At 46.7% G+C, this 24,324-nt stretch overlaps 1 protein-coding gene across 2 annotated transcripts in view; it reads left to right on the forward strand.

The window, feature by feature from the left end:
• Positions 1 to 1,159: 1,159 nt before the first annotated feature.
• LOC140428561 (glutathione hydrolase 7) overlaps positions 1,160 to 24,324 on the forward strand; it is a 73,633-nt gene continuing 50,468 nt past the window's right edge. For both annotated transcript variants that reach the window (XM_072515169.1, XM_072515170.1), the window contains exons 1-3: positions 1,160 to 1,597; positions 16,233 to 16,459; positions 18,323 to 18,474. In XM_072515169.1, coding sequence (XP_072371270.1) covers positions 1,426 to 1,597; positions 16,233 to 16,459; positions 18,323 to 18,474 — 551 coding nt within the window. In that variant the 5' untranslated portion in view covers positions 1,160 to 1,425. The remainder of the gene's footprint in view (positions 1,598 to 16,232; positions 16,460 to 18,322; positions 18,475 to 24,324) is intronic.

A 24,324-nucleotide genomic window follows, 5' to 3' on the forward strand; every position in this document is an offset into this window, starting at 1 on the left:
GGCAATATTTACAAAGAGAACTGTTTCAAAAACCGCTTAAAGAGTCAGAATACTATAACGCCTCTCCACTTGTGCTGCTGGAGTCACTGTAGGCACAATGTTAAATACAAAAGCAAAAGTACTGTGGGTGCTGGAAACATGAAATTAAAAAACAAAAAAATGGCTGGAAATAGTCTGTGGAGATAGAAACACAGCTAATGTTTCAGGTCATTGACCATGTGATTAAACATCAGCCTAACGGTCGAGATTTTAACTCTCTCAAAACCAACCCACATACATAGTTAAAATCCGGCCCAAGTTAACTCTCTCCACAGATGCTACCGTACCTGCTTTTTAAAAAAACGTAATCTTTTATTGGATGTGGGTGTTGGTGGGTGGGCCAACATTTGTTGCCCATCCCTAATTGCTCTTGAGCTGAATGATTTGCCGCAACATTTCAGAGGGGAGTTAACAGTCAACCACTTGCCGTGTCTGGAGTCACATGTAGGCCAGGCCAGGTAAGGACAGCAGATTTCCTTCCCTGAAGGGCATTAGTGAACCAGATGGGTTTTAATGGAAATCGGCGATAGCTTCACGTACATCGAGGCCAGCTATTCAAATGCCAGAGTATTAATTGAGTTGTTGAGTTCCAGCAGTTTCTGTGTTTCTCTCAGCCTGTCAGCCTTTTGCTCTTGGATTAAAAGTGGAGTTTGGTTGTGAAACACGAACAAGCAGACACAAGGGTTTGAGCCAAAAAGAAAGCTGCTCAAGGGAAGCCTGCTATTTTCACTGCATCAGCAACGACAGCCCCAGTTCTGCTTGAGGAAATCCAGCTAACAGGGAAGGGTGGGCATGACTTATATCTTGTCCACTTATTGGCCTCGAGTTCGCCTTCACCCTCTGCAGTGCAGTACAGCAGTGATTCTATCATCCCTCGCATCGCAACATTTTAAGGAAAAGCAACGTCACCATTCACAGCCTTCCCTTGAGTGAAATTAGTTTGTTATTCTGTAAATTTGCACTAAAAACTCCATTGTGTTACGAAATCTATACAAAGTTAATCAAATGTGTACAATTATGCATACATACATACATCCATATGCAAAGCATTTTGGTCTGCATAAGAGTGAGGGTGTCACCTGATCCACACGCTTTTTATTTGAACCACTTGTATTTCCAGCTCCCCACCCACCTGATTGTCCTGAAAGAAAAGAATATTGCCTCTGTAACCTGCCGGCGCGGTGATCACACATCCTGCAAGGGTTACAGTACAGAAAAAGGGCAACATCTACATTCACTCTCACACACACACAGAGATACACAAGGCAACAGTGTATTCTCCGAGGGGGGGAGTGTCTCAGGATTTCCTCCACCGCTCTGCTTTGTCCCCACCACCTTTGTGGCGACGCAGAGACGAGCAGGGTGGATAATAAACACACTCACACCATGGCAGAGGAGGACGCCGGCCAGGAGACCAACCTCGGGGCCTACTCGCCCGTAGATTACATGAGCATCACCAGCTTTCCCCGGCTGCCCGAAGACGATGCCGGCTCCACCGACAACGTCCTGCGGTACCGTAAGGAGGACGACTCGTCTCTCTGCGACCCGGACACGACAGGTTGGGTCATACAGCCAGTTACTGAAAATGCAATTTGTCATTTCATTGTTGTATATCTGTGCAGGTGTTTAAAAAAAAACCAATGTTATTCATTCCATAATGCGATGTGTGTTTTGTTACATGTAAGTAAAAGATACATTTGTTTTCTAATGGGGTTATTGATTTGGATGTGAGGTTAATATGGGTATCAGATGTTGAAAGGTGAGATGACAGTCAGGTGGAAGACGATTGACAAGGAAATGCCTGCGAACCGGTGTTAACACCACCTTCTCCGGGCTGCGAAATTAACCCCTTCGGAACCATCGGCCTGGCTGCTGGATTGTGTAACTGATTTGTTGGGTTAATTGAATTCCCGCGGTATCCTTCCATTTCTGATGGACAATCTTTGAGAGGGAGGTATCCAGGGCCATAATTGCAGCTTTCGGTGTAATTTGCATGCAAGTGCACACACAGCAAGCAATTAGGAAGGCAAATAGCATGGTAGCCTGTTATGCAAAGGGAGGGAGGACTGCCATAAAGTGTAATTGTACAGAGCTTTGGTGAGACCATGATGTGAAGTTTTGGTCTGCACGTTTCAGATGAGGGGTTGCCCTGTGATGAGAGGTGGAGTAAACTGGGTCTATATTTAATAATCTTTATTATTTTTAAAAATAAATTTAGAGCACCCAATTATTTGTTTCCAATTAAGGGGCAGTTTGGCGTGGCCAATCCACCTAACCACATATTTTGGGTTGCGTGGGTGAAACCCACGCAGACACGGGGAGAATGTGCAAACTCCACACGGATTTGAAACCGGGTCCTCAGCGCCGCAGTCCCAGTGCTAACCACTGTGCCACCGTGCTGCCCCAATAATCTTTATTATTGTCACAAGTAGGTTCACATTAACACTGCAATGAAGTTACTGTGAAAATCCCCTAGTCGACACAGTCCGGCGCCTGTTCGGGTACACAGAGGGAGAATTCAGAATGTCCAGTTCACCTAACAAGCACGTCTTCCGGGACTGGTGGTTCCCTCACCACCTGCCATAGGCCCAATCTAGCAGCTATATCGTTTAGGATTTTACCAGCTCGGTGGTGCTACTGAGCCTGGACATTGAAGTTCCCCACCCAGAGTACATTCTGTGCCCTTGCCACCCTCTGTGGTACCTCCAAATGGTGTTCAAAATGGAGGAGTACTGATTCATTAGCTGAGAGCAGGATATGTGACAATCAGAAGATTTCCTTCCCCATTTCCTCCACCTGCCAGGGTGGAATTCCAACCCGGGTCCCCAAAACATTACCCTGCGTGCCTGGATTATTAGTCCGGTGACAATATCATTAAAGCCACCACCTCCTACCATCTCCCCCATGGCTGTTTTCCTTGATTTTTTTTAAGCATCAGGAAAACTGTGGACATGGGGGACAAATCGTTCCAGCTCCACCCCTGATCACTCTAAATAAACCTCGTTGGAAGTAGTTAGCAAATTCTGCCGCCTCAAGTCCACAATGACACAATTTCTGTCCCTTGATGCAAAACTTGATACATGGCTTACGGAAAGCAACCACCACATTTGGCCAACTCAAAACTAAAGGGCTGGTCATTGACTTCAGGAAGCAAAGCACTGCACACACCTGCCTGCCACAGATGTATCAGTAAGAGTGACCACTGAACAGTCCTTGTGGAGACAAAGTCCTGTTGAGACACTGACGATACCCTCCATCATGTTGTGTGATACTACCACCGCGCTAAATGGGATAGACTTTGAACAGATCGAGTAACTCCAGACTGGGCATCTATGAGGCACTGTGGGCCATCAGCAGCAGCAGGATTGTACTCAACCACAATCTGTAACCTCCGTGGCCAGGCATATCCCCCAGTCTACCATTACCATCAAACCAAGGGATCACCCCAGTTCACTGAAGAATTCAATGTGAGGAGCAACATCAGACGAAATGAGGTATCTATCCGGTGAAGCTACAACAGAGGACTAGTGTATCAAACAGCAAAAGTAGCAAGTGATAGACTGGGCTAAGCGATCCCACAACCAACAGATCAGATCTAAGCTCGGCACCCAGCTGTGAATGATGTTGGACAATTAAATACCTCCCTGGAGGAGGAGGAGGCTCCACAAATATCCCCATCCTCTTATGATGGGGGAGTCCAGCACATCAATGCAAACGATGAGGTGGCAACATTTGCTACAATCTATAACCAGAAATATAGAGTGGATGATCCATCTTACAACACCACAGGTACCAACTCCATGTGATACCAAGAAATGACTGAAGACTGTGGGCCCTACAGTATTCTGCCCCTGGGGAGGCAGTGGCGTTGTGGTATTGTTGCTGGTCTTGCAATCCAGAGACCCAGGGTAATGCTCTGTGAACCCAGGTTCCCATCCCCCCCAGGCCAGGTGTGAGATTTGAATTAAATTAAAAACCTGGAATTAAAAGTTTAATGTTATAAAGACCCATCTCGTTCACAAATGTGCTCTAGGAAGGACATTTTATGTCCTTGCCTGGCCTACACGTGACTCCAGACCATATCAATGTGGTTGACTCTGTTTATATATTTTTTTAAATGCCTTCTGAAATGAATTCTGTTCATGGGCAAAAAGGGATTAAATAAATGCTTGCCCAGCCATGAATGAATAGAAAAGAATTCCATGGCATAGTTATCACTGAAACCCCCACAATCAACATCCTGGGGGTTACCATTGACCAGAAATACAACTGGACTGGCCATTTAAATAGTGTGGCTATAAGGGCACAGAGGTTAGGAATCCTGTGGTGAGTAACTCCCTGCCTGACTCCCCAAACAAAGCCTGCCTGCCCACAATCTACAAGGTACAAGTCAGGAGTGTGATGGAATGCTCTCCACTTGCCTGGATGAGTGCAGCTCCAACAACACTTGAGAAGCTTGACACCATCCAGGACAAAGCTGCCCATTTGATTGGCGTTCCTTCCACAAACATTTACTCCCTCCACCAACACACAGTAGCAGCTGTGTGTACAATCTACAAGATGCACTTCAGGAACTCACCAAGGCTCCTTGGACAGCACCTTCCAATCCCACGACCACTGACTTGTAGAAGGACAAGGGGAACATGACCACTTGCAACTTGCCCTCCAAGACACTCACCATCCTGGCCTAGAAATCTATCGCTGTTCCTTCACTTGTGACTGGGTCAAAATCATGGAACTCCCTCCCTAACATTGAAAGACACTTAATATAACAAATTGGCCATAAGCAAGAAAATAGATGTGTTTAAAATCAGCCACACGAGAATCCTAAATGTTGACCTTGGGTTGATCCTTAGCATGTGTCCATGCATCATTCCTTTCTCAATCTCTATTTTGATTACTCTCTTTCCTTTCCATCTCTGCAGATTCTCTGCATTTCCCCCATTCTCTGTAGGTGCCTCATCATCTTCTTTCTGGGATATCGTACCCGAAGCCTGTCTGCTCTGACCTGCTAATCCTGTGGAATTGTCTCATCTGCCCTCGCACACAAAGAAATGCAAGGGGCAATGCTTCTTACTTGAGCCTCAATAATCTTCCTCCTGCCGCTGCGTTGTATCTGTAACTACGGCTGTTGTTAGGTGCAGGCCTGCCCAGCAGGAATGGACGCTCGGGCTTGAGGTAGCAGGGAGTGAGAGACTGAGGCAACCACAAGGCTAAGAAGAATGAGGAAATGTAGGGTTTGGGTGCTGGGGTTGGCAGAGAACAGGGAGGCTGTGTTTGAGAAACAGTGGGGGAACTGGGGCCTGCGCTGGTATGAACACTAATTGGGAGAGGTTGTTGGAGACCGGGACAAGTTTCAGAGCCAGGTGAGGCCACCTTTGTTTTATATTTCATATACATGGGGCTGTGCGTGGGTTCCTTAGGAGGGAAGTAGAAATTGGCTTCTGGTAACCAAGTGATTGAAATTACATTCAATGTTACCACATACCATTAGATCGCAGAAAACCGATGAACAGGGTTGGGGAGAGGAACAGACAAGTTTATTTATTTGTACTATCACACCTCCTGTAATACTATCATGGTAATCAAATGGATATATTTGATTCATAAAGAAGTACAATAACAACTACAGCAACTATTTTTTATTTATATCACACCGTTTTAATGGACTAAAACATCCTGAGGTGCTTTGCAGGAGCATTACGAAACAAAAGTATGTTCTGAACCACAAGTAGATGTTACCTCTGATTACTAAATGCTTGCTCACAGAGGTGTGTCTTAGAGGGAAGCGAGAGAAGGGTAGGGAAGATATTCCAGAATTTACTGAAGGCGCAACCACCAGCGGATGCACAAGAAGAGTTGATATCCTGGAGAGGTACGGGGCTGGAGGAGATTCCAGAGGTAAGGAGGGGCAAAGTCATGGAGTTTGGAAACCAGGATGAGAATTTTAAGATCAAGCCATTGCTTGGCTGGAAACCAGTATAGATCAGTTAGCACACGGGTAATAGGGGAATGGAACTTGCTGCGAGTTTTATGACACAGACAGGAGAATTTTGGATGCCTTCAAGTTTATGGAGGGTAGAATTCGGGAGACCAGGCAGGAGTGCATTGGAATAATCATGCCTCGAGGTAACAAAGGCATGAATTAGAGCTTTAGAAGCAGACGGGCTGAGACTGAGGTGGTTAGCACTGCTGCCTCACAGCTCCAGGGTCCCGGATTCAATTCCAGCCTCAGGTGACTGTCTGTGCAGAGTCTGCACTTTCTCCCCGTGTCTGCGTGGGTTTCCTCTGGATGCTCCGGTTTCCTCCCACAGTCCAAAGATGTGCAGGTTAGATGGATTGGCCATGATAAATTGCCCCTCAGTGTCCAAAAAGGTTAGGTGGGGTTACTGGGTTAGGGGAAAGGGTGGAGAGGGGCTTAAGTAGGGTGATCTTTCCAAGGGCCGGTGCATGCTTGATGGGCCAAACAACCTCCTTCTGTGCTGTAAATTCTATAATGTTATGGAGGCAGAAATAAACTGCCTTGGTGATGACATAATATGAGGTCAGAAGCTTGTATCGGTGTCAAAAGTGACACCACGGTTGCAAAAAGACTTGTTTAGTTTCAGACTATTGCCAAGGAGAGGGTTGGAGTTGGTAGCTACGGAAGAGAGTTTTCATGTGTAATCGCTATCTCTCTTTCTTACACACACACACACACACACACACACACACACACACTGTATTAGCTGTAATATGACCTCCTGCTTCCCGATTATATTGTTGCTGTAATAATATGGAATCGTGGGATCTTTGCAGGTGGCCCTATACTTAACCCTAGTTGATCTGCTGACCTCTCTCTACCTAATTTGCTCTAATCCTGAATAGCAGGTTCTGCAGCTACTTGTGGTTCAAGAGTGTTTGAATGGCTGGCCGGCAGTATCACCACCTCAGCAAGCCTTAACTTTCACCACATTTTTGGCTCAGTGTGGGTGACTGGATAACAGAGAATGCACTCCTGCCTGGTCTCCCGAATTCTACCCACCATAAACTTGAAGTCATCCAAAACTCTTCTGTGCAAAGGAGAAATTCCGATACGAATACAGAGTTATTTGTCGATTCTGGAAATCTGAAAGAAAATCTGAAAATGATGCAAACTGAAACACCCAGTAGGCCGGGCAGTATCCATGAAGAGAAACAACAGCTTTAAAAAAAAAAAAAAAAAATGTTTTTTTTAAAGTACCCAATTCATGTTTTCCAATTGAGGGGCGATTTAGCTTGGCCAATCCACCTCGCCTGCACATCTTTGGGTTGTGGGGGTGAAACCCACGCAAACACGGGGAGAATGTGCAAACTCTACTCGGACAGTGACCCAGGGCCAGGGTCGAACCTGGGACTTTGGCGCTGTGTGGCAACAGGGCTAACCCACTGCGACACCGTGCTGCTGCTTATTTATGGTGTGGAACTTTTTGTTTCTGACCATTTTAAGAAAACATTGAAAATAAATGAATAAGAGCACAGAGTGAACACTGAAAACAATTGGATAGATTGGAGTCGGGGTGGGGGGGGCTGGATTGTAAATTTTATTTGTAGGGAAAGAGAAACCATATGGTTGCTGTAAGGAATTCGGAAAGAAGTCTGTTCTTTACTTGTTTGTGGGAATTGGGCATCGCTGGGAAGATGCTTCTCCCTCGTAGCCTTTGAGAAGGTCGTGGTGAGCTACCCACCTTCACGTGTTGTAGTCTTTGGGCTTTACTGCGGGCCCCGTGCGATCGGCATGGTAGCACAGTGGTTAGCACTGTTGCTTCACAGAGCCAGGGTCACCGGTTCGATTCCCGGCTTGGGTCACTGTCTGTGCGACGTCCGCACGTTCGCCCTGTGTCTGCGTGGGTTTCCTCCGGGTGCTCTAGTTTCCTCCCACAAGTCCTGAAAGGCGTGCTGTTGGGTAATTTGGACTTTCTGAATTCTCCCTCTGCGTATCCGAACAGGCTCCGGAATGTGGCGACTAGGGGCTTTTCACAGTAACTTCATTGCAGTGTTAATGAAAGCCTCCTTGTGACAAAGATTACTATTATTATATTGGTTTTCATAGTTGGAGGCAGCACGGCGCAGCGGTTAGCACCGTTGCCTCACGACCGAGGTCCCAGGTTCGATCCCGGCTCCAGGTCACTGTCTGTGTGGAGTTTGTACATTCTCCCCGTGTCTGCGTGGGTTTCACCCCCACAACCCAAAGATGTGCAGGGTAGGTGGATTGGCCATGCTAAATTGCCCCTTAATTGGAAAAAATGATTGGTACTCTAAATTTATTATAAAAATATTAGTTTTCATAGTAATTTAACGCATCTTGGTGCTTTCTGGGTCATTTTAGAGTGTAGTCAAGATCCACGGCATTACCTTGTGTCTGGGGTCACACGTGATTCATACCAGGTAAGGCTGGAGATTTTCTTGTCTAAAATGCATGAGAGGACCAACAGTCCAGTAGTTTAATGGTCACCATTACAGATATTAGATTTTTATTCCACATTTATTTAATTGAGAGGTCTTGTGCTGTTGTAGGTACTTATGAGGCAGAATCTCCTGGTTCACAACCCATTCCAGGACTTGTTGGCCAAGGAAGGCGAGTTCAACAGGTTGAGTATCAACTTGTAAATCCTTCCACCATACGCTCAAAGAACAATATTGGACAGGAACAGGCCCTTCGGCCCTCCAATGCTGTACTGGTCATGGTACCACCCTTTGCCAAAGCCCTCAGCACTTCCTTGTGCCGTATCCCTCTATACCCATCCTATCCATTTGTTTGTCAAGATGCCTTTTGAATGCAGTTAATGTATCTGCTTCCACAACCTCTCCTGGCAACGCGTTCCAGGCACTCACCACCCTCTGCATAAAAAACCTGCCTCGCACATCTCCTCTAAACTTTGCCCCACGGATCTTCAACCTATGTCCTCTGGTGACTGACCCCTCCACCCTGGGAAAGAGTTCCTGCCCATCCACTCTATCCATGCCCCTCATAATCTTATAGACCTCTATCAGGTCACCCCTCAACCTCCAGTTTTCTAATGAAAACAGTCTATTCAGCCTCTCCACATAGCTAACACCCTCCAGAGCAGGCAACATCCTGGTAAACCTCTTCTGCACCCTCTCCAAACGCTCCACATCCTTCTGGTAGTGTGGCGACCAGAATTGTGCGCAATATTCCACACAGATGGTAAGAGCAGGAGAGATTCCTGGTCAGTCATGTGATGGAAAGAAAATTGGAGTCTCGACCATTGCTATTCATGGTGCCGGGCTAAAGGTTTATGTTGCCACAGCAACTCGAGCTCCTTGTGAGGCCAGTTGGAATCACATTGGTGCCTACAGCACAGGCTTTGATTCCCGATCTGATCAGTGTGAATTTGGGAACTGCCTCTTTGCCCTACCTCTGGTGGAGGTTACATACAAAATAGGAGCAGGAGGAGGCCATTCAGCCCTTCAAGTCTTCTCCACCATTTAATACGATCATGGCTGATCTTGTACTTCAACAATGGGCGGCACGGTGGCACAGTGGTTGGCACTGCTGGCTCACAGCTCCAGGGTCCTGGGTTCAATTCCAGCCTCGGGTGACTGTCTGTGTTGAATTTGCACCTCCTCCCCGTGTCTCCGTTGGGTTTTGTCCCACAGTCCAAAAATGTGCAGGTTAGGTGGGTTCGCCATGCTAAGTTGCCCAAAAGGTTGGATGGTGTTACGGGGATAGGGTGGAGGGGTTCGATTATGTAGGGTGCTCTTGGGCACACACAACACAGTGGTTAGCACTTGCGTTTTAATATCTAGAAATCTATTGATCCCAGACTTGAACATGCTCAATATCTTGGCCTCCGCAACCTACTGGGGCAGAGAATTTCAAAGATTTACCACCTTCTGAGTGAAGAAATTTCTCCTAACCTCAGTCCTAAATAGCCTACCCCTTATTCTGAGACCATGTCACCTGATTCTAGACCCCCCGCCCCACAAACCAGGGGAAACATCATTCCCGCATCTACCCTAACAAACTCTGTAAGAATTGAATGAGATCACCTCACATTCTTTTAAAATGCAGAGAATGAAGTCTATTTCACCTTTCCTCATAGGACAATCCCTGCATCCCAGGAATTAATGTAGTGAATCTTCATTGCACTCCCCCTATGGCAAGAATATATTTGTTTAGGTAAGGAGACCAAAACTGCGCACACTACTCCAGGTGAGGTCTCGCCAAGATTCTATATAATTGCAGTAAGATTGTGTGTGGCATGTTGGGGCAGCCTTGCCCTTGAGCAGAGAGCTGAAAAATAACTTATTTAATTCACTGAATTTGAATTCCACAACTGCTGTGGTGGGATTAGAGCTCTTGGGCGCAATCTACCTGAATGGGAACATCGTCCTGTACTGCATGCGATGAGCTGGGTGTTTCCTGGTGCTCGGAGCGCCGAGAAGCACCATGCTATGGGCCATTTGGGTAGATCGGGGGCCTCAGCAGGGAACGCACGGCCGACACCGTACTTAGTCCCATTTCATGCACTGAGGAGCTTCGTTCGCCGGAAGAGATCCGGATGCCATCTTTAAATGGCGCCCTAGTCTCTCTGGTGTGTGGGGGGGGGGGGATGTGACCCCTTAACTCTTTCCCCCCCCCTCCCCAAGCACCAACTTGCATAAAAGAGGTCCTATGGGTGGGGGGTGGGGGTACTCGACCCGCTTACTGCACAGAGCACCCCCCAGGCCCAATCCCCGTTACTGGGAAAAGTGCCACTTTGGCTCACCCTAGCAGTGCCCCAGCTAATGCCACCTTAGCAGTGCCAGTTGCACCCTTCCCAGAGGGCAAATACCTGCCGGCCTCCGATCATCTGGGAGAGCTCTGCCTTTTAGTTTCAGTGACCGGTACCCTGTTCCAATGACAGTTCCTCTTTGTTACTTCAAACCTCCTAGAAACTTCTGGTTTCTGAACTAACTGTCCTTTAGTTAGCCTTTCTACCCTAAAGATGCCCCTGGTTGCAAAGCATCATTTCATACTTTCTCCAAGCTGGTGTTTTCCCGTCGTAAACCCTCTCTCAGCACAATAGAAAAACAGTTCGAACTGAAACCAAAAATCCCCTTGCATGCAAATGCCGTTGATTAACATGAATCTAATTGATGTTATTGCACATAGCATGAATTAAACCCACTTAAATCGATATCTTGGCCGGCATTCTCCGAAATCCCAGCCAAGTGTTGACGCCGGAGTAAACACCGGAGTGGCGGGAATTTCCCGCTTCCCCGGCAATTCTCCGGGCTCGGTGAATCCCGGCCCTTATTTCTAATATCTAACAATACAATTTTTGATCACTTAAAACTACTTCTGTTTTCCTGACCCAATTTAGTTGCTATTTTCATTGCTATGGTCGCTGTTGAATGGAAAACCAGGATTGGCTAACATGTTCAAGATTACCATCCAGCTTTCAAAATGTAATATTCTCAATCAGAGATTAAAACTAGCAGTGGTAGATGTTATCAATGATCTGAACAGTTTAAACTGTTTTATGGCTAAGTTGTACCATCATACAGCTCACTCAACTGAATTGAAGATATGCCCAACATCTGGATTTATAATGAAATAAAATTGGGAACCGAAACAGAAGATGCTAGAAACACCCAATAGATCAGCCAGTATCTGTGAGGAGATCAGGGATGTTTCAGACGCCGATCCTTCATGAGGACTGCCAAGATATTACAGATGAAAAATATTTTAAAAGGCGCAAGGCGAAGGGGGAGAAAAAACACCACATATTTATTTAGGCCGGCATGAAAATAGAGGCAGACAAATGCACACAACAGAAAGGTAACGAATAATCACTTAAATTCCTGGGGTGATGGCATCTGCGGTTCAGTTGGCAACATTCCTTGCCCATTTCGGGGGATATTTAAGAGGCAACCACATTGCTGGGGATCTGGAGTCACATGTAGGCCAGGCCACATGAAGGTGGCAGATTTCCTTCCCTCAAGGATAATAGTGAACCAGGTGTTTTTGTTTTAACAACACTCCATATTGGTTTATGGTTGTCATTAGAATATTCCAGATTTTTATTGAATTCAGATTCCACGATCGGCCACGGTGGCATTTGAACCTTGGCCCCCAGGGCATTACCCTGGATCTCTGGATTACTAATTCAATGACAATATCACTACTATTCATTTATATTTAAATTAGGTTTCTTTGCCAAGAAATATACTCTTTTTTTTTTTTGTTTGTTTTTTGATGAAGCTTTTCATTTTGCACTCATCAGGACATTTGTAAGGATACCAGTGTAAGGGAAATCTGCATGAGAAGAGACTGCTGATTGATTGGCAAGTGGACTCTGGTAGAGCCATTGCCATGGAGATTGCACCAGTTGATTGTGACTGACCATTAACTGCCAAGCATTGCTTGAAATTTAAACCAGGCAGCTTGACTCTGGTCAAGGCATTGCCCTGAGGAATGAACCAGTGAATGGCTGTCACTTATTTAGCTGAAACAGGTGAAATATGTGTACATGTCCCTTCTGTCCGCAAAGAACAGGGCCCTATGTATTGATATATGTAGCTTCCAGCACACACGCATGTGCCACATTGCGAGTTTGACTGACAATCTTAAGTTGGTTGTCAACAGAGACGAGCTGCTTGGTTTAAACTTTTGTTATCATTTTTGGGAGATTATCCTTTCTCAGAAATGCCAAATGGGTACGGCCATCTTTAGGATTGAAGAGAACAGAGGTGAGGGGGAAAAAGAATAAGTTAAAAATGAAGAAAGTAACAATACTTCCAAATGCTAGAAATCTGGAATAATACCAGAGGATGCTAGAAACATTCAGCAGGCCAGACAGCATCCATAGAGAGAGAGAGAGAAATATTGTTAATATTCCAGCTTGGAAGACCTTTTCTCAGAACTTCTAAGTACAACCCGTACTTTACTTGATTTATTTCCTCAATGGGCAGAAAGATGCCAACCCTGGCCCATCGCAATTTCTTTCATTGCAGCCTAGGTGATGTCCTAATCTTTAAGGTCATCCTCAAACGTACTTCATTAGATCGTCTTTGACCAGCCATGTCTTTTTCCAGCTGATGATGTCCATATATATACTACCATTCTGCCGAGACATGTGTCCAGGAGATGAAATAATTGTCCAGCCACTGTCAGTCGTCATTCCATCACAATATCCCATAGTGACTTCTCACCAGTTCCCTGTAGCACCTCTTTGTTGATGTTGCTTCTGCATGGTGATGCAGAGGATCTTATGTAGGCAACACTGGTGAAAGGTGTCCAACTTTCCTTCCATGTCTTGTTGCTGGTACCACTGTGGACATGTCGAGTCACAGGCTCATGGCCATGTTGATGGTGTTAGATGCTCACGCCGTGCTCAGCTGCCCGATGCTGCTTTGCTGATTTTGTGTCGATGTCAATCTCTACAAGCCCTCGCTGGAGAGGTCACCTCCTAGGTAGGGAAGTGGCCGTTGTCCTCCAATGTCGTTGCCCAATGATGATGGGAGGACCTTGTTGCTGACTAGCTGTTACTGTCTTGGTCATGCAGCTGATGCAGCACGGTAGCATTGTGGATAGCACAATTGCTTCACAGCTCCAGGGTCCCAGGTTCGATTCCGGCTTGGGTCACTGTCTGTGCAGAGTCTGCACATCCTCCCCGTGTGTGCGTGGGTTTCCTCCGGGTGCTCCGGTTTCCTCCCACAGTCCAAAGATGTGCAGGTTAGGTGGATTGGCCATGATAAATTGCCCTTAGTGTCCAAAATTGCCCTTAGTGTTGGGTGGGGTTACTGGGTTATGGGGATAGGGATAGGGTGGAGGTGTTGACCTTGGGTAGGGTGCTCTTTCCAAGAGCCGGTGCAGACCCGATGGGCCGAATGGCCTCCTTCTGCACTGTAAATTCTATGTGTTGCCCAACCTTGGATCTGCTACTCCCAAGATCGGTAGTCATGATTTGGAGCGTGTGCAATTCTTCAGCCAACAAGGTGGAATTCAGTCCAGTCAGCTGGTGGTGTTGCTATGGGATGCCAAAGTCTGCACCCACCATTGCCTTCCTCATGATGCAATCACTAACCAAGAGGTAAAAGAATGGGGAGAGTGTGCAGCCAGCCTTACCATACTCCTGTGATGACGCTGAAGGAGTTTGTGGTTCCCGTGCTGGAGGAGCAGCCCCCCCCCCCTCACCAATGAAACTCGCCTGTTTTTCGTGAAGGGTACTGTCTATTTCCCCTTTCAGTCTGTTGAGGAGAACCATGCTGAAGAACTTGCCAGGTACTGACAGCACTGTTATGTCCCTCCAGTTGCTACATTTGCTCAATTTCTCTTTGGCAACTTGGCAATTGCTCCTTGCCTCCAGTCATCCAGAACGTGCTCCACAGTTCACACCTTGTTGAACAGGTCTTGAGCTCTATTGTGACGGAGTTCTTGCCATATTTTAATCGCTCTGCTGGTCGCTCGTCGATCCCGGGTGCTTTGTTGGTTTTGCATTTTCAGTCATAAGACTTTAAAGAAAGCATTTGTATTCTTATGTAGCACCTGCCACATCCTCAATGTCAAAATGCACTTCACAGGCAACTAATTGCTTTTGAAATGTAGTCATTATTATTTCGGCAAACGTAGCATCCAATTTGCGCACCCCACATATAACATTGAGATAAATGACCAGTTTATCTGCTTGTTGGTAATGCTTGTGTGTTCTGATGGAAGGTCATGATCTAAAACGTTAACTCTGAACCTCTCTCTACAGATGCTGCCAGACCTGTTGAGTATTTCCAGCATTTTCTGCTTTTTAAAAAAATTCCGTTTTTGAGGAGTAATTGTTGGCGTGAACACCAATAGGACTCTTCCATTTTTCTTTGGCAGATGCTTAGAAGCACATCTCCTTCTTGTGTCTCTGTTTACAAAGAAACTTAGCACATCACACAAAAAAATACTTTGAAGAGCAATGATTGTTATTTAAACATATATCTGCAAACTCTCTCTCACTCTCTCACTCTCTACCTGTGTAACAGGAATGGGAATTCACCATACTGACATCTGCTTTTATGTGTAACACATTGGAACTCTTTCTCTGGTGAATGTGCTATATAAATAAGAATTGTAAAAAAAAATTCCTCATCTACAAATATTGGTGTATCTCAGTCTGTTGAGGCTATTTGCAGTGTAGTATGAATCTTGTTCAAGAATGAATTATAAAACGTTTAATTTTATTACGTTTAGTTTTACTTCCTCTTAGTTTCATGAATTTACTAAACTAACTTCTCTAAAATTCGTGCTTCCATTTCTAACTTCCTGTGTTGCTGCATTTCATAGGCACCATATTGCTCGTGTCTAAGGTTAGTTATATTTCTTTTCCAGTGTGTAAGCCATAGGTTAAAATTGCACTTGTGCAATTGTGCTCGCCCTTCATGGCTAGTTAATCTCTGAAACTGGCATAAAATCTTTTAACTCCACCTGCACAGTATGCATTACATCTGGTTATGTCACACAAGGTCAACAGGACATCCCAGGGACCTAAAAGCTTGCACAATCTGACCTCTTCAGGTGTGCAATCTGTTAAAGATCACTTTGCCTCTGTCTCGCTGTAGGTCTGGGGTGGGATTCTCCGTCCCGCCGCACTCATTTTCTGGTGCGGCGCGTCCCCACCAGCAGCGGGATCCTCCGTCCCGGCAGCTGGCCAATGGGGGTTTCCCATTGTGGGCACCCCCACGTCGTCGGGAAATCCGCGGGCGTGAGTGCGCTGCCTGGCGGAGCGGAGAATCCCGCCGACGGAGAATCCAGCCGCAGTACCTTTGAGTAGACTGATGTCTTTAGCAGCCCCGAAAATCAGCTCGGCTGTCTTTGCTAAGTGCCGAACTGTGAGTAAAATAATTGCAGTACCTTGAGTTTTGTCATTTTCAAAGGGCACTCTCCATTCCCACCAGCCCATTCACATTTTATGGAACATCTCGATCTATTTTTTCCCTTCTTTGCTTCTCCGAGCTCAGAGCGAAGTTGGATGCCAGTTTGGGGTAGAGAGGTGAGGCAGAGGTACTTCAGATAGGACCAATATGCCTATAGCATTAAGCGACCATTTGTAAATTCTGTGAGATATATGGACTTCTCCGCTTGCGCATACCTGCCAGTCTTGTGCACGTACGTTGCTGTTGTTGAAAATGAATACCCTCAATTGAAATAAACCAAGATTAAACTCTTTTCAAATTATCTTTTGTAGATCCTGACTTGTTCCTGAAATCGGCTCGCCTGCAACGCCTGCCCTCCTCCTCTTCTGAGATGGGCAGTCAGGAGATATCTCCATTGCGCGTGACCAACAAGGATCCTTTTTCTCGCGACTGCACCTGTCGGCAGGATGGTTTGACTGTTATCATCACTGCCTGCTTGACATTTGCAACCGGAGTCACTGTCGCCTTGATTATGCAGATCTACTTCGGAGACCCACAGGTAACTGATCTGCCTGTAACTGCAAATGCAAAATGTTCACACACATGTTTTTTTTAACCTGCCCCTGCAAACTAAAAGAGACGCTTGTCACTAAGCCGGCACTCTTCCTGATCTTGGGACATCTGAAAATGCCTTCTGCCCAATCAGCATAACATTGAAGACACAGCAGCCAATTTGCACACAGCACGATCCCATAAACAGCAATCCAATGATGACCATATTATCTGTTTAGTCATGTTGGTTGAGGAATAGATGCTGGCCAAGGTATTGTGAAGAACCCGCCTGCCCTTCCTTAAACTAGTACCACAGAATCTTTTAGATCCAGCTGAAAGAACTGAGAGCGTCTTGGCTCACCATCACTTCCAAAAGTCGTCACCCCTAACATTGCAACACACCCCTCAGGTTTGATCATGTGCTCGAATCTCTTCAGGTGAGACTTGAAGCCATGACCTTCTGACTGAGGGGCAACACCGCTACCACACTGCCAGAGCTGACTTTGAGGAAATGAATGTGCTCTCCTCTCACTTACACTTCCTGGAATGTGAATCTCCACAGTCTCTGTTGTTTCCCTCCAGCCTATCCCCTTTTGCTGTGTCCTTACTGCTCCCATATCCCTGGAAGAGTATATTTGATGCCATGGGAGGTCCAGCTTACCAAGATTCCCATACATTTCTGTCATAATATACACGCAGGTATATGATGGTGCACAGACAGGCAGTGATTGACACACAGGATGACCAATGAACACACAGAACACAGCAGCCAATCACCAGACAGGACACACGACCACTATAAAGCCAGAGGGCGCTAGTTTTCCTGCTCTCTTGGGATGCAGCCTCTGAGACAGAGCCCGTGAGCAGCAACTAGAACATCCACCATGTGGTAGTCAGATAGTCTGGTCAGGTTAGCCTCAGGTCGCCAGTCAAGTCAGCATAGTGTCAACCCACAGTTAAAGTATGTCTGATAGTTAAGAGTTCAATAAAATCGAGTTGCATTTCTTCAAGTGTTGGAAGCCTGTCTCTCTCACTGCTGCAGTAAATGCAGTCCTCGCAGACCCGGCATAGCCAACACATCATGGTACCAGTGAGTCATGCTCGAGTTTAACGGACCTACCTTGAGATAGTCTGCCTTTGACCAGCGATCAGCCATCCGGTAAGATGGACAGTGTCCAATCTCAAAATTCCTTGTTTGTTTATTTACCTACTTGGGCACAAAAGAGTGCAACTTAGTTTATAGTGAATGAAGGAACCAGTTTGATATGTTGCTCAACTCCTGGCACATACTACCATTTTCTTCATTGAAAAAAAATTCCAATTAAGGGGCAATTTAGCGCGGCCAATCCACCTTTGGGTTGTGGGGGTGAGACCCACCCAGACACTGGGTGAATGTGCAAACTCCACACGGACAGTGACCCGGATCGAACCTGGGACCTTGGTGCCGTGAGGCAGCAGTGCTAACCACTGTGCCACCGTGCCGCCTGATATACTGCCACATTAAGTTCCCAAGCATGCTTATCATCAGGCCTTTAATCACTATAAACTAACTTGCACTCTCTTGTGGCCAAGTAAGTGAATAAATAAACCAGGGGTTTTGAGGCCTGTGGGAATCCTGGTAAGCTGGACATCGCATGGCATCAAATATACTATTTTAGGGATATGTTCTGGATATCCCTTTTTGCTGGGGATACCAAGAACAAATCATCAGTTTTTAACTGAGTACCAATGCGGTGATTTCCAGTATTCATTGTGCCATATTCTGCACTGCTATTGGCAGCATTTCAGAAACCAAATGAGTAACATGGGAAGTCATGAACATGGGAAATTTTGCCTCTGTTACTCTGCGTTCCCCTCTTGTTCCATGTAGATCTTTCACCAAGGTGCAGTGGTCACCGATGTGGCCCATTGCTCTACAGTTGGTACCGAAATATTGAATCGTGATGGCTCTTCAGTGGATGCAGCCATTGTGTCCGCATTATGCTTAGGAATAATTCATCCCCACAGCTCTGGAATTGGAGGGTAGGTGTTGTAGGTATTACGGATTCACTAATAAAAATACTCCTGTTTATTCTGTTGCTAACTGTTGGTTGGCTCTTAAATGTTGCCCGTTGTATCTTTGCTTAATTTGCTCTGTTTCTATAACCTTTGCTCTCGAGTCACCAGGTATCTTTATGATACCGTCACGAGTTTCAAGTTCAAGTACTGATCAATAACTCAATACACCAGTTAGTAAGTTTCAAATCAAAACACATTTATTATACACAGTTAATCACTACTCGTGCATAAAACTCTACTTACTAGACTATCTCTAACACTATAGGCCTATACTTAGCTTTGGACTGGCCCACCAGGTCAGGGGAACAAATGGCCTTTCGTTCGGGTTCTGAATCTGCAGGCTTCAAAGCTGGTATGGACTAGTAGCTAGGAGCGCCTATCTCGTAGTGTGCGTTGGCTGGAGACTTACTTGGTTGGTGCAGCAACTTAGGCAGTTCACTGTCAAGGGTTGGTTCGATCTGCTGAGTGACCCTGCCAAGAAGGATGAATTGAACTTGGGGACTCTATTTTATAGTCCCCAGGGGCTTCCCGCCCCTTTGGGCAGACCCCGTACCTGGTTCCAAGTGGTTGGACTGCATTCCGATCACTTGGATCGATTTCTCCAATACTGGAGCCGTTCCCTGATCGCTGGGCGGTCCCTAGTGTCTGTTGGCCTTCTTTTGTCTTGGCTCCTGCTGGCGCCGAGGAGTCTGGCTTGACCTTATTCACTTTAAATGTTTCAATTGTTCCCGGGGATCGCTCATTAATATGCAGATGGCTGTTGGTTTCAGTGCTGTCTGGGTTTCTGCAACGTCTAATACACAGAAAACTTTGCACATGCTAGTTTTTGCCTGGCTTGACTGAATTTCCCTTAAGTCTTTGTGGATGTCCATTTTAAGTCTGGAAGTGGCCATCCCAGGTGGCTACACTCCCTCCTTGTGATCCCTAACGCGAAGCGTGAAGGATCACATAACTGCGTTGTCTTCACTCCCTGACCCAGCGAGCACACTTCCATGGCCTCTACACTGACCATAACTATGTATGGAAATTTTTAACTAACAATTCTAAATGGCGCTATGTCACAACAGGGACATGCATTACAACGTAAAAAAACGGTACCTCTAACTATCCTCCATAAATTATCTCACTCAAACAATCAAAAATAATCTACAACACTTTAAATGTACAAATAGCAGCAACACAAGTTTGTCTGTCTTGGCACAGAGGTTTACATTTCTTTATTGACCAAAACACCCATAAAGAAAAGCGGATGCACTTTAATTCACGCGAGGGGTTGGGGGGGTTTGATGAAGTCCGAAAATAGGGGACCTAAACGTGTATGCCGGGGTGCGAGAGCGGTAGGCTCTCCTTCACCATTTTCTGAGTCTAAGTGCCTGCACGACACTGCAGAGTATCGCCAGTACTAAGAGTGATTCTACAATGTACGATAGTGAATACCAGGTCGGGGTGTCGGTAGCTATCTCGGGGTTAACTATGTCAGGGTGTAGTGTATGGTAGGGGTGGGAATCATTCACGGCCTGTGTGGTAGGGGTCAGGGGGTAGCATCCGCGCGCAACTGAAGGGATCCCGCTAAGATCCAGGTGAACATGAAGGTTGTCTTCATCTTTCCGTCTTTCTGTCTTCTTCTCTTTCTTCCTCTGGAATTCCTGAGGTTCCGGAGTTCTATGGAGACGAGCATAATATCTGTTACTATCTTGTGTAATATCTTGTATGTTAGCATGTCTGTCTTTTAGTGCCAATTTCCCTTTATAATTTGTCACCATGTGTGACTCACTCATTTTTTTTTTTAAACCGAAAATTTGGACTGGACATCTAAGAAAATACTGCCGTACTGCGAGCCGTCTCGCAGCCTGTGTGATTTACCATCCCAGTGTTTGAGGATGTAAATAGCATAGGGAAGCAACCCTAAGGTTGCCAAAACCAAACAAAAGAATTTTGAACATAATGAGCCAAAAATGGGGTGCGGGTAAGATTTGGATGGAATCCCCGGGTAGGACGGTGATCAATGCCGTATGTGCTCTACCCGAGCGTAGCTGACCAGAGGGGGGTCCTCGGGCAGGGTGGGGATCAATGCTGTTTCTCCACTGCCTGAGCAACTGGCAAGAACGGGCAAAAATGTAGTCATCGTGGGGGGTGTTGTAAAGGTTCTACCGTCGAACCAGAAAAGCAGTTATGAACGGGGGTCTGGCAAGCTCTCAGCGGTTTCTGCCGATAAGCGTGCTGGCAAGTTTTCACAGGTTTCTGCCGACAAATATGGCGTGTGGCCGTGGAAGCGGTTTAAACTGAAACAAAGAACATTAGGTAAACATGCAACGAATATCGTGCAGGTTCCATCAGAAAGGACACCGTTTCTCCCAAGCGGTTCCTTTTTAAAACAACATCTGGCCACCTCAATTATCAGTTGCGGACAGGGTCGCAAAGGGGTTCTCGTTTTGGGAGTCAGACCCAATGTCATCATCTTCTCCCGGATGCCATACTCGTGAATGGATGAGGGTTGCTAAAGCTGCATGGTGTGACTTAGGGTCCATCTCGGCGTTTCGGACGAGCCTGTATGAATTGTCACGGTGCCAAAAGGTGGTGTCTAATCCTGTGGGGACTGAGTCGGGGTCGTCATCGTAGGGCGGTGGTCTTTGGTGAGGTTTGTTGAGGAATTTGATCAGGAAAGGATCAGTCGAATCGTGTTCAGATTCGCTGGGTGTGGGGCCTGTTGCATGGTGATAGTAGGGAGGCGTGCTGTGGCCATTGTCTGTGTCACAGTCGCTGTCTCTGCTGCTGCTGTCTGTGGGCATTCTGGGGCGGAGTCTAGAGTTCGGGGGTGGAGTCGAGGGCGAGTCTGTGGGTGGGGTGGACGTGTTGGGGGAGGGTAGGGATACATTGGCTGTGGGCGGGGCGTGGTCTGCTGCGTCGAGCATGACGTGGTGTGCGTGGTTAGACTGCGGGCCATATTCCTTGAGCTGGTTAATATGGAACCGCGCGGTCTTCCCGTTGGGGTACTTAATTTTATAGACGGAGGGGCTTACTTTGTCCGCAATGGAGTACGGACCCGAATACGTCGGTGACAGGAATGTGCTGGGGTTGTAAAAGGAGAGCATGACCTGCTGTCCTACCTCAAACACAGTCGCATGCACTGTTTTGTCGAAACAGGCCTTGCTCTGTTTCTTCCTTGTGCCTAATCTTACTGCGGCTGCTAGCTGAGCCGTTTTTACATTTTCAACCAATTGTTTGACTGCGTTCTCATGTGTGAGGGCTGTCACTTCGGGGCTGGTCAAGTCCAGTCCTAATAAAAATTCTGTGCCTTTCATGGGGCGTCCGGTCATGTGTGTGTGTGGGTTGTAACCTGTGGATGTTGAAACAGTGTTACACAAAAACATTAGTGCAAAAGGGAGGACTGAATCCCGAGTGGTGCTGTTTTGTTGGACCATTTTTCTGAGGGTGGCTTTTAGGGTCCGATTCATTCGCTCCACGATACCACTTGACTGGGGGTGGTATACGATGTGGAATTTTTGGGTAATGCCAAATATCATGAGGACGTTCTTCATGACACATCCCGTAAAATGGGAACCTTGGTCGGATTCAATGCTGCGGGGGAGTCCCATCTCGTAAAGATGTGGTGGGTTAAAATCTTTGCGGTAGTCTTTGTCATGTTCGTTCTAGATGGGAATGCTTCTACCCATTTTGTGAATGTGTCTATAACAACTAAGGCATACTTGTAACCATTCCTGGAAGGGGGCAATGGTCCTATAAAATCAATCTGGAGGTTAGTCCAGGGGCCATTAACGGGGCGGGTGTGGCTAAACTGAGATTTCTTTGCATATCTGTCATGATTGTTTTGGGCACAGATAAGGCAATTTTCCACATAGTGCGTGACGTCTTCCTTTAAATTCGGCCACCAACAGAGCTGCCTGAGGTGGGCTGTAGTGGCGTCAATTCCCTGATGCCCATGACTATCATGGAACAAACAAATAAGCTGATTCCTGTCCTGTTCAGGAACCACATAAAGGGTGTCTTTTAACATCACACCGTCATGTGTGATCAGTGCATTTTTAAACCTATCGTATGGGGCTGGAAAGTTTCCTTTTGAAATCTCCCTGAGATTACTATCTTGCTTCTGGGCCTGCACTAAATCCTCGATATTAGTCTGCGAGACCTGAACTGCATTCACTGGGGCGCTTTCGGGGGGGTTCCAAAAATATCCATGTCTGGAGCCTGCTTTAGCCAGTGCGTCGGCTTTTACAGTTCCGGGGGGGAGGATCTTTAATAATGCCGAATGTCCTGTCCTGTGCTTTGTCTAAAATGCGCCGGAGCAATGGGGCTGAAGGGAGGGGTTTTCAGTCTGCGGAAACAAATCCTCTTGCTTTCCACAGGGGTAGGAATTCTGTGAGGCTGTTACAGACATGGAGGCTGTCCAAGTATATGTCTGCTGGGCTGGGGAAGGAATCTGGGTGATCCACAATGTACACAACGGCTGCTAGCTCTGCCGCCTGCGCGCCTAAGTGTCCTGGTAGTTGTAATGAGATTTCTTCTAGGGCGCGTCCCTGCGCGTCCTCAACATAGATGCCGCATCCTGTAATGCGCTTCCCGTCTAATACAGTGGAAGGACCATCCACATATATTCTCACAGGTGCGCACGTCTCTGTGCGCTGGGGGCTCTGGGGTGAACTACCTATCTTTCTGGGGGGTGCTTTTGCGATAAAGGGGCCTGTGTTGTGGTGCGGTGAGATGATTTCACATTCGTGGGGGGTGCCTGGGTACTGAAGGTTGTCGGCTAGGAAAGTGTGGTTCTTGGTCCTTTTAACAGTGATGTCCCGTCCCTGCAAAAGAAGGGTCCATCTGGCTGCTCTGATTTGGCTTACTGTACCGTCCTTAAGTCGTCCGTCTCGTAAAAGTTGGGTGGGGGTGTATTCCGTGAGGATTGTGATGGGGTTTAGTCCGGTGATGTATGAAAAGTACTGAACTGCCCAGAAAACTGCGAGCAGGTGCCTTTCACAGGCCGAAAATCCCTGCTCCACAGGATCTAAAACTCTGCAGGCGTAAGCCACAGGTCTTAACTGTTCGTGCCGTTCCTGGAGGAGCACGGCCGAAAGGGTGCGGTCTGTGCTAGCTATCTCCATAGCATAGGGGGAAAGCGGGTCTGGAACCTGTAGTGCAGGGGCTGCAATGAGTGTACGCTTTAAAACATCTACAGCATCCGTGTGCTGTGGAAGCCATTCCCAAGGGGCTCCTTTCTTTAGGAGTCCCGAAAGGGGAGCTGCTTTGGTGGTGAAACCGTCAATATGGTTTCGGCAGTAGCCAACCAGTCCTAAAAACGACTGGAGGGCTGAAACATTCTGGCGAAGGGGCAATTTGACAATCGAGTCAATTTTTTAATGCTCGATCTCGCGTTTACCATGCGTGATAATTGTTCTCAAATGTACCACCTTGCTGTCCACAATTTGGGCCTTTTTGGGGTTCACTTTACATCCAATTTGCTGTAGGAGTTCCAGGAGTTCGGACAGAAGCTCGATGTGCTCTGCCTTGGTGTCTGTCTGCAGTAATAGGTCGTCTACATACTGGACCAGACATTCGGGGCGAGAAAATTTCGATAAACCATTTGCCAGCTGTCGGTGGAAAATGGAGGGGGAGTTGTGGAATTCTTGTGGAAGGCATGTCCACGAGTACTGCTGACCTTTAAAAGTGAAGGCAAATTTGTATTGGCACGCTTTTGCCAATGGAATGGACCAGAATCCGTTACTGATGTCCAAAACAGTAAAATATCGTGAGTTGAGTCCCTGTTTGAGCATGGTCTCGGGACTTGTGGCTACCGTGGGGGCTGCT

Source organism: Scyliorhinus torazame, chromosome 8 (genome assembly GCF_047496885.1).
Source record: "Scyliorhinus torazame isolate Kashiwa2021f chromosome 8, sScyTor2.1, whole genome shotgun sequence".
Classification (NCBI taxonomy): domain Eukaryota; kingdom Metazoa; phylum Chordata; class Chondrichthyes; order Carcharhiniformes; family Scyliorhinidae; genus Scyliorhinus; species Scyliorhinus torazame.